This window comes from Talpa occidentalis, unplaced genomic scaffold (genome assembly GCF_014898055.3).
Source record: "Talpa occidentalis isolate TD23 unplaced genomic scaffold, MPIMG_talOcc4v2.1 talOcc4.278, whole genome shotgun sequence".
Classification (NCBI taxonomy): Eukaryota; Metazoa; Chordata; class Mammalia; order Eulipotyphla; family Talpidae; genus Talpa; species Talpa occidentalis.
In genome coordinates, this window is record NW_023602940.1 from 20728 (window position 1) to 30893 (window position 10166).

General features: G+C 36.5%; 1 protein-coding gene across 1 annotated transcript in view; it reads left to right on the top strand.

Moving 5' to 3' along the window:
* Positions 1 to 9869, top strand: part of LOC119254056 (tumor protein D52-like) — a 29971-nt gene extending 20102 nt beyond the window's left edge. The window contains exons 8-10 of the mRNA XM_037521233.2: positions 4686 to 4727; positions 6187 to 6235; positions 7169 to 9869. Of these exons, the coding sequence (XP_037377130.1) occupies positions 4686 to 4727; positions 6187 to 6235; positions 7169 to 7288 (211 nt within the window). The 3' untranslated portion in view covers positions 7289 to 9869. The remainder of the gene's footprint in view (positions 1 to 4685; positions 4728 to 6186; positions 6236 to 7168) is intronic.
* The last annotated feature ends 297 nt before the right edge of the window (positions 9870 to 10166 follow it).

The following is a 10166-nucleotide window of genomic DNA, read 5'->3' on the forward strand; positions in this document are numbered from 1 at the left end:
TGAAAATATGTAAGGACTCTGGAGGAATTTGTTTGATCAGTGCATATCACTGTTTCTCTATATCTTTAAAAAGACTAAAAATATGTACATAAGGATGGCTCAGTATTAATTCACCAGAGTTTTTCTACTCTTTCCTAACTCCATAGAGTGAATTTTTTCATTTCATTTAAAATACAACTGCAATTATATGCAATCTACCATTTTCTTTTTTTTTAGGAACTTGTCATTTATTAAAAACAAACATTTAAGGGAAACTTCTGGCAATGCTTTTAAATAGGACAAAAATAATAAGCACATTTTAATGCAATCTACCATTTTCTTTTTAAAGATTTATTTAGTTATGCACACAAGAACTGGGGAACAGGCCAGGGGGATGGAGGGTGAGAGGATTCACCAGAGACAGAGTGGGGAGCAGAAGAGGCAGACTGACTGAAATACACTGCTGAGGGGAGTAGGGGCAAGTCAGGAGAGGTCTGCTGCGCCATGTGGGTCACTTCTCTGGCTGGGGATGTGCTGCAGTGGCTGCAGATAGCTTCATAGTGCTGTGTGTTAACCCCTTGTGCCACCAGGGAGGCCTCCAATTTCAACCCTGCTTTAATGAATCAGCATATCAATATGTGGAGGTTTAAAGTAAGGTGTCTGATTAAAACTTGAAAGACAGGGCCTTCCAGGTGGCACAGATTGAGCACCACGCTGTGAAGCTGTCGGCAGCCTCTGTAGTGCAGGTTGGATTCCAGGCCAGCCAGGGACAAACCCACATGGAGAGGCAGACCTCTCCTGCCTTGCCTGCTGCTCCCCTCAGCAGTGTCTTTGATCTGTCTGCCTGTGCTGTCCCCTCTCTGTCTCTGGTGAATCCTCTCACCCTCCAGCACCTCTGGCCTATACCCCAGTTCTTGTATAAATAAATCAATCTTTTAAAAAAAATCTTTTGAAAGCTAAATTTTATAGCAAAATCAAACAATATAAGTTGGGTAAAGTCATTTAATATAATATCTGTGCTAAGAAGTTCTGATTGTAGTCTGTTTTTATGCAATCACATATAATAGGAAATAGATAAAAAAATACAGAAACATACAAGTAAAATCCATCTCTTTTAGATCAGTGAGTTACAGAACAGATACTGGCAATGTGCCCCCCAACAACTGTCCCAGAAGCGTGAACTTGGACAGTCGATCTTCAGTGTTTTGATCCCACAGCAAGACCCTTTCTCCCACAGAGGCAGATAAAGCAAGCCCCACTTGCTGTGAAATAATTAGTTAATCTTCTGTTCTGAGTCCACCCTTATCCAGCAAACCTATGGCAGTGATTTCCCTCTCTGATGGAATTGTGGATCATTTGTTGACATGTATTTTAGACTTAGTAACAGTTTTTATTTTATTTGGTCAACTAATAAATTAGTACTTGGGATGTAGATATAGATATTTGCTTTATAGTTTGATGGGTGAATAAGGAAGAAGAAAGGGAGTGAGGCTGAGAGAGATTTATATATTTATGCATACAAGACCTGGGGTACAGGCCAGAGGTGTGGTGGGTGAGAGGATCCACCAGAGACGGGGGAGGGAACAGAACAGGCAGATTGATGGAAATACACTGCTGAGGGGAGCAGTGGGCGAGTCAGGAGAGGTCTGCTGCTCCATGTGGGTTGTTCACAGGCCGGCTGGCCTGGGGGAATCGAACTCGTGCTACAGAGGCTGCAGACAGCTTCACAGGTTGCGTCTTAACCCCTTGTACCACCAGGGAGGCCCGAGATTTGTTTTTGATGTCCTAAGAATTAGGTGTCTATGCCAGGTTGGGGATCAAACATGGGATGTGTTAATGAGCACTAAACTGGGAGATCCTCTGGGGACAACCAGCTTTTGCCCAAGATAGTGTGTTCATATCCACCTCTCTTGTTTGCTTATTTTCTACACATATATGGTAAGCATTGACTTATGCCTTTAATTTTTGAGAGAAACTTTAAAAGAGCCTTCTCATTTCACTTGGTGTCAGTGTTAGGTATAAACTATAGTAGTATTAATAGCTCACTATCACAATTCAGTAACATTATTAGTCAAATATTTTTGATATATTTAAGAAGTACTACTTTGATTTTATTTCCAAAGGAAGTTTTTCCTTTTTACATGGGTGTTTCTTCATGTAAACCTCTAGATACTTTATATTTGTTTTGGACTTACTAAGGTATTTCCAAACAATTCTGTTACGCTGAAAATTTCCACCACTGAATGGGAAAAGAAAGGATCTCATTCCTCTCATCAGAGAGTACTTTCGTATTTTCCTTCTCTATCCCCTGATAATTCCAAATGTCTTTACAATTCATTTTTTCAACTTTTATCATCTCAAGACTTGTTTTATGTGGATAATCCTAAATTACATTGTGCCCTGGATGCTGAATTTACAGTCAATTTGATGCACCTAGAATTCTCTATTCTTTTTATTCTGCATTTGTTCTGTTCCCCTTTAACTAGTTTGTGTGCTGGCTGCAGGGTCACAGGACCCACCAAATGCCAGCTGGAGGAAATGATCTTGTACATGGGTGCTTCGGGACTGTAACTAGAATTAGCTGTGCATTGGGCCTCCCCTGGTGGCGCAGGCTGCCCGCAGCCTCTGCAGCACCGATTCGTTCCCCAGCCACCAGCGAGGGTCCCACAAAAAAAAAAAAAAAAAAAAAGAATTAGCTGTGCATTTCTGAAATGTGTCCTTACTTTGCCCACCTGTTTCTTCATTTTGTTGAAGCTATGAATTCAGTCTGCAAGCAGTTTGTCACATGTTTGGCCATTATTCACCTTCTTTTGCCAGAATCTGGTCATTTCTGCCAAAATGAATGTTCTAGTTAAGTCTATGAGAACTATAAAGTTAACTGACAAAAAAGGGCACTATGTTGCACAGAAACAAATTGTTTTGGAATCCAAGGAGAAACATTCCAAATCTTGCTTTTTCTTAAGCAGGCTGGGACCTACTCATGCTAGCCCAGCTGATTGGAAAACTTAGAAACCAAGGTTGCTTTTAGAAACTAAGCATCAGGTTCCTTTCCTACCTGGCTCCTTCCCCTCATGATCATTTCCTCTTCATTTCTCTGCCTCTCTCTGTGCTTAGATTCAGTCCTTTCTTTGGGAACTGACATCCTCTGCATTCTTGTAGCTTCCACTTTGACCCAAAATGTCTTCCTCAACATCAGGTGTACGTGACTTTCTAGTTTAAGTGTAACTAACCAGTGGCATAGTGTCCTAATTACAAAATCCCAGGATAAGACTCTGTTTTCTTAATTCTTTCTTTTTCCATTTAGTCCAAATAATTTGTAGAAGGTTATCTGTGGTGGGTGGAGCTCCTGACCTAGTTATCTATTTGATGTTGACAGAAGGTGGCTCTGGCAATGTGGCTACACAGCAGAGTTTGAGGAAGGGCAGGTGACGTTTGATTTCTGGTATTGTAAGCCAAGAAGGGTGATTTTTATTAATTTTTATTAATTTGTCCTGCAGTAGACTGCAGCATTCTGTAATAGACCAAGAAGAAACGAAAAGAACAAGTTTCTCTCAGAGTAGATTATGTTCTTGCACCTGAGATAGCTGCCACTATTATAGGAGAGAGAATGCACAAATCTCTTACTGTGTTATGTGCAGAATAAAGTATAAAAATGCCCAAATATTTGATTGATTATCTTGTCTACACAAGCTACTGGCATATTTTCATTTATAGCATTATCACATACCTCATGAATAAATTATACAAAAAGTAGATTTGAGGTGATATATTTGGAACTCTTTGTCATTTATAACCACTGTGTCTTTGAGAAAATTAAATCACAAACACGAAATATTATTCAGGATTAATACTTTGAACTGTCTTGCTTATCTAAAAATGCCATGTCAGTAATCAAAATATTATAAGTGTAGAAATAATATCAACTGGACACAGTGACTTTGTGAGCCCAAGAATTAAGGCATTTTCACCTTGTGAGGTGGCCTGTGTGAACCGGAACTGTATTGTCTGGAGTAAGAAGTTGGTGCAAGTAAAATGGGAGGACAAGTAATACTTGAATGACATTTAATAGCATTAGGTTTAACTGTGATGAAATATATGTACCTCTTAATGGAAAATAGATACTACTACTACTGAGACTGTAATGCAGCCCCAATAAGTAGTTACAGTCCCACCTACTTAAAGTTGTCAAGTAAGTAATTTATTTGGAGACCTTCCTGTTCTTACCAGGTAACAAATATGTGAGGGAAAGACAGCCACAGAGCCCTTCACTGGCCTTGCTTGTGCCTGTGTGTACATGTACATGTGTGCTTTATTTTTTGAGGGGAGGTGGTGAACATTGAATTTTTGAGTCCCAAAGACCCAAGTGACCTTGGGTAAATCATTTAACTTCTGACTCTTGATGCTAAATGCCTTACAGGTACGGGTGAAAGCACTTTATAGTTTTTAAAGTGCTGTAAAAATGCAAGGTTGAATTATTTAAAAAATCATAAATTGTTCTGTTAACTACTGGGATTAAATTGTCTCATGAATAAAAATAAATTATATTGGAATAACTTTGCTCCCCTCCATCTCAAAAAAGTAGATAATTCTTCATGGTGCCTAAAAGACGAAGCTGCTAGAAACCTAAAATTTAGTTGCCTTTTAAATAATGTGCAATTACCATTATACTAACTTCATTTCTATCTCTTTTTAATGCTGCCTCTTAGTATACGCTCCATTCAACATTCAATTAGCATGCCTGCTATGAGGTAAAGTATTCGTTATTTAGATGTTTAACTTGAACTGTTCTAAGTAGGGAATCAGAATTCTACTGCAAACAAGCTACAAATTTAACATGATAGCAGTTTTCAGTTGCTCTTTCTGTATTGTTAGGATGAGTGCAAGAGATATTGTTTGATTTTTTTAAAAAAGGAATTATCACTTCTAAACAATTTTGTTGGCTTGTTTCACATCTGACATCTGTTTAACTAAAAAGGTTAATATTACTCATCTTAATAAACTTCCCCTTCATGGATATAGGTGTCCAACCACTTCTGCAATAATTTTAGTTACATTTACTGCCCCCCACCTTTTTTTCCATCCTATCTATCCCTTTTTCTATTTCCCTCCACGTTGTTAAATTTGGAGCCAACTGTGATTTAATTCTACTGTCCTTTCTCATCAGTAAGCACTTGCAAGTGGTTATGTTATTACCTCTCCTAACCCCTCTAGAGAGAGGATTTTCTTTTTTTAAAGTATGTGTTTTGCTTAAACTTCAGTGTACATCAGGACTACCTGCAGGAATTGTTAAAAGCCCCCTAATTGCTGACCCCCACCCCTCGAGTTTCTGATTAGTTAGGCTTAGGGTAGGATTGGCGAATCTGCATTTATGTTAACAGCTTCCCCACAGAGTACTGACACCCCTAGCCTGAGAATCACACCTTGGCCTGCCTGCCCATCACCGCTGTGGGAATAAGAAACCCTTTGTTTCCTTCTTCACCTTTCACTTCTTGGTGTAGTAGGAAAGATAGTATTGGGTGGATAGTATCAAAGCTTACGAAATCCATGTGTGAACAACATAGGCGCTGTGATCCTCCTTAATTAATATGGATGAATGTGAAGGCATGAAGGGAATTTCATGGGCTCTGATGTGGCAGCTTTGTGAAGTAGGCAGAGCTGTGCTTCTGTGGGCCTCCCTTCCTTCCATCCCCCCCGCCTCTCCCAGTTATGCTGCTCCTGGCAACTAGTTATGGAGTCCCATATGGTCTGCTTGTCTGATAATGAGTTCATGCAGGAGTCTTGCCAGATGATTTGTGAATTTAAACAAGAATTCTACAGCATAGAGTGTTAACCAAAATCAGACTGATCTAGTGGCAGCATTTTCTTGTACCATGGCTAGTTGGTTGGGGAAGTGACACATTGATGCTTGACCTGATGTTTCTTCTCCTCACATACATCCTGGACTAGGTATATATCATGTGAGTCTAAGATGGGCTTTGTTCATGGAATCAAAAGCATGGTGAAAACCTCAAAACAGAAATTGAGAATCATATATGACATATTTGTGTGCATACTGACATAGATATATACATAGAGAGAGATATTTTTTGCTGATTGAGAATTATGGCAAAGAAAAAGTCAACTAAGGAGGTTTACAAAATCATTAGGTGTTTTTTTTTCCCCTCAGTATTTGTAATTTTACAATTTATTTTTCTTTTCTCTCTGCAGGAACTCCCCAACTTTCAAATCATTTGAAGAAAAGGTCGAAAACTTAAAGGCAAGTAGAGAGATGAACAGTTTTTGTGCTATCTTGCTGGTGCCTTAATTTTCTTTGGTTTGGGTATATCATTCATATTTTTTTCTAAACCAGAAAGAACTTTAATGACTTTATTCTTTATATTCTTAATGGATATTTCAGGTAATGTATACTTTTTAATTAGTATTTTTTGAATGTGTGTTATAGCATGGCAAATACTAAGAGCAGAAAGGAAATGCATGCTTTAAAAAACAATAGTACTCTAGAAGTTCATGTTGCCTTTTGTTTTAGTCACTTCAAAATTTTTGTAATTGGCCAAAGTTTAATATAAATTTTATTGTAGAAATTTAAAAATATATAGAAAAGCACCCAAAAAAAACCCAAATTGGTCCTACCCTGCAAACAGTGATAACGTATGTAAACATGTATACAAACATGTAGGCACCAAACTTTCCAGGAGCAAAGCGTTAGGAAGCTTACATTCTAACTGGGAAAAATGCATGTATTTCTCTCCTTTGTTGTTCTTCATTTTTTTGCATAAGTGTAGCTGGTGAACAATTTGATGGAATACAGTCTTAGCCAAATATAAAGACAATTCAATAGATATTTTAGAATAATAAACCTTAAAAAGTTATTCAAACAAATTTCTTGAAAAACAATATATTTGAAAAACAATATTATGGCAGAAAGGAAAAAAAGGAGGGGTAGAATTTACCAATCTGAGTATTTCAGCTGGAATACCACATACATTTTTCTATTAAATGCAGCAAACGACACAAAAGTACTAAACTCCTTATGCATACAATGTAGAGTTATATGTTCCGCACATATGTAATAATCACTGAGCTATTAGGTTCCCGATTTATTCTTCAAAGTAAATTTAGAATTACTTTATGCAGACTCAGCTAAATTTATGTTTCATGATGTCTTTTCCTTTTTGAACCTTTTTAAAAGTCTAAAGTAGGGGGAACCAAGCCTGCTGGTGGTGATTTTGGAGAAATCTTGAATTCGACTGCAAATGCTAGTGCCACTGCCACGGAGCCTCTTCCAGAACAGACTCAGGAGAGCCTGTGAGATTCCTACCTTTGTTCTGCTACCCACTGCCAGATGCTGCAAGCGAGATCCAAGTACATCTTGTCAACATTCATTGCTATGAATTTCTACCAGATGTGCTTTTATTTAGCTTTACATATTCCCTTTGACCAAATAGTTTGTGGGTTGAACAAAATAAAAATATCTTCACCTCTGTTCCTGGGAAACACTCTTTAATGCATACTCAAGGTCCTTTCTTTAGGTAATACCATTATAAAAATTGTGTAGTGCTGGGGAACTCTGATTAGAATGATCCAAGAAACTGCAGGTGACTATAATTGCTTTCCTACTTTCAAAAACTGTCCTGGATTTGGGATACAGGTTAATCATCTTTATCTGCTATATAATTTTCTTTTTTTCCCCTCTTTTAACTTCCGGAGATTTGACTCAATTAAAATTATTCCTAAAATTTTCTGAATCCTGTTATTAAAAGTTTTGGCATAATTTTCCTTATCTTCAGGGGAGGAACTACCAGCTACAAAAAATATTTTTGAATAAGCATTGTTTTAGTAAAGTATCTTCTGTGTTGGGTGTCTGAAGACAGCAGAGAGTTAAATAAATCAGCTCTATATACAGTTTGCTTTAGTTTTGTAAGTGACTATATGCACAGTTCATTCAAACTGAGGTGATGTGAGAGTGGAACCATTTCCTACTTGTTTATCACCATTTGTGACAGTTACCACTTCAGTGTATTGGTTATTATGCCATTTCAACTTAGTTTTCATCAACTTGAAATTTTAGTTTCAGAGTAAATTAACAACATACTGAATCAAGTGTATAGTGTTATTAGTAGGGTGAAATGTGAACATTCTCATCAAATTGTTCAGCTCAAAAGTCTCAAAGTTTCTTAAATCTAGGTAGCTGTAAAAATGCTAAAACCAATCACATTAGGGTAAACATGGTTGTCTTCATTTAATCCATTCAGCACAATATAAAATAAGAAGCACAGTTACATGACTAATAAAACTTGAAAAATTTTTATACTGTGGGGTTGCTGATAACTCCTGAGGATTTAATGCATTAACAAAAATCAGCTGACCATTTTCTACTTGTTTTCAGTGTGTTAGAAATTATAAAATGATACTGTAGACATTGTCCCCTACTTTGAAAACTGAATGTCAGGGCTGAATGAACCAAAGCTTCTATGTAGAGGCCAAGGTACTCTGAATTTTAATAGCTGCTTACTCATCACCAATAATTTTTTCTTATGCTGTGTATGGTTATGGCCTACAATGTTGTATTTGTTATTTATCAGGTTGTGATTGTTTTATTATTGTGTATGCCAAATGTTAATTGCCATGCTTGGTGTGACATAAAGCATTTTTTAACAGCATGACTAGATTTACTTCAGGATAAATTATCTTATGAAAACCAAATTTCAAAAGCCACAAGTGTTGTTATAAAATAACATGTTGCCATTATTGATTGCTAGAGCTTTTGTTAGCACTTTAGATGCAACTGAAACTATGCTTTATTACATGTGAAAAGCTTAATAAATTCTGTATATCAGCAGTATAGGTCTCAATATTTATTATGACACCAGTGATGGCTTGGAAACAGCTGTTGTATTAAACAGTCAACTGGTGTCTACACTTTTAAAAAGACATTTATGTAACCATCCTATAAGTCATTGCTTAATGGTATCTTACTTATTGTAAGTTATTTCCTTAAAGAGGCTTTAGGGTGAAGGACTGACCTGCGAGAATGCATGTGTAGAAATTTGTCATTTTATAGAAATATTATGGTTACTCGCATAACTGTTAAATTATTTTTCTACCAACATGCCCTTCATTTTATCACATCTTTTCATCACATTGTTTTTGGTTGGCCTGCCCTGTTACTATTTTTTTCAAGATAACAAAATGAAGTTAAGATGGCAATTTCTTTAGTTGAGTGAAATATCCTAAAATCTCTTTACTATATGGGGAGAAATGATAGACATAGCCGTGGAAAGTGGGATGGGTGTGTGTGGGTGTTGGTTATAGTTTTCTAGACATCTGCCTACACTTAAACTAAAAGATGATTTAATATATTGCAAACTACTTTGCCTCTTAAAAGAAGTAATGAATAGTAGAGGGAGGATGAATTTAGAAAAATAAACAGATAAAAAAATTTAGAAATATTATTCAAACTGGTCTTTGTGGAGGAGTCAATATTATCAATTCACAGGTAAGAAATTTAGAATATAGTAATTACTAAGGATACTGGAGACAGAGATTCTTGTGACTCAATCCTTTGTACTTTGTTTTTGACACTGTAAGAAAACAGCAACTTAAAAGTGACATCTCAAATATTTAAGGATTCAGAAACTGAAAGAAGAAATTAGTTCCTGAAATTTTCCATAGGAATGGCCTTAATTTATGGAGTTTGTGAAAAATAAAGCAAGAATTCTTATGCTTACAATAGAGGCCAAAGTAATCAGTGGAATAGAAATCATGTTAGTAACTCAAAGCAACTACTGAAATAGAGAAAAAACATTTAATTTGGAACAACTATTTCTGGATTTGTTAAGAAATATACATCATTTTTTGGTATAGTATTTAAAAACAATAAAAATTTATAATTTGGGTATGGGTTCTTTTGTATTATTACCTGTCTGTTGAGGAAAGGGTGAGACCATTATACAGTCTCTCTGGAGACCCTCATATCCTGGATATGGAAGTAAACCATAAGCAGCTATGGAATTAATGTATCAAACAAAACTGACAGTGCTACATGCAGACCCCCTAAAGGCATTTGTAAGTGCATATTTGCTTATGTCTTCCAGCGAAGATGTTGCAGTAGGCCCTATGTCACTTTTTTTTTAACTTTAAAGACCGACATGAAAAATTTATTTCCCATAGTAAAGAGACATTTGACC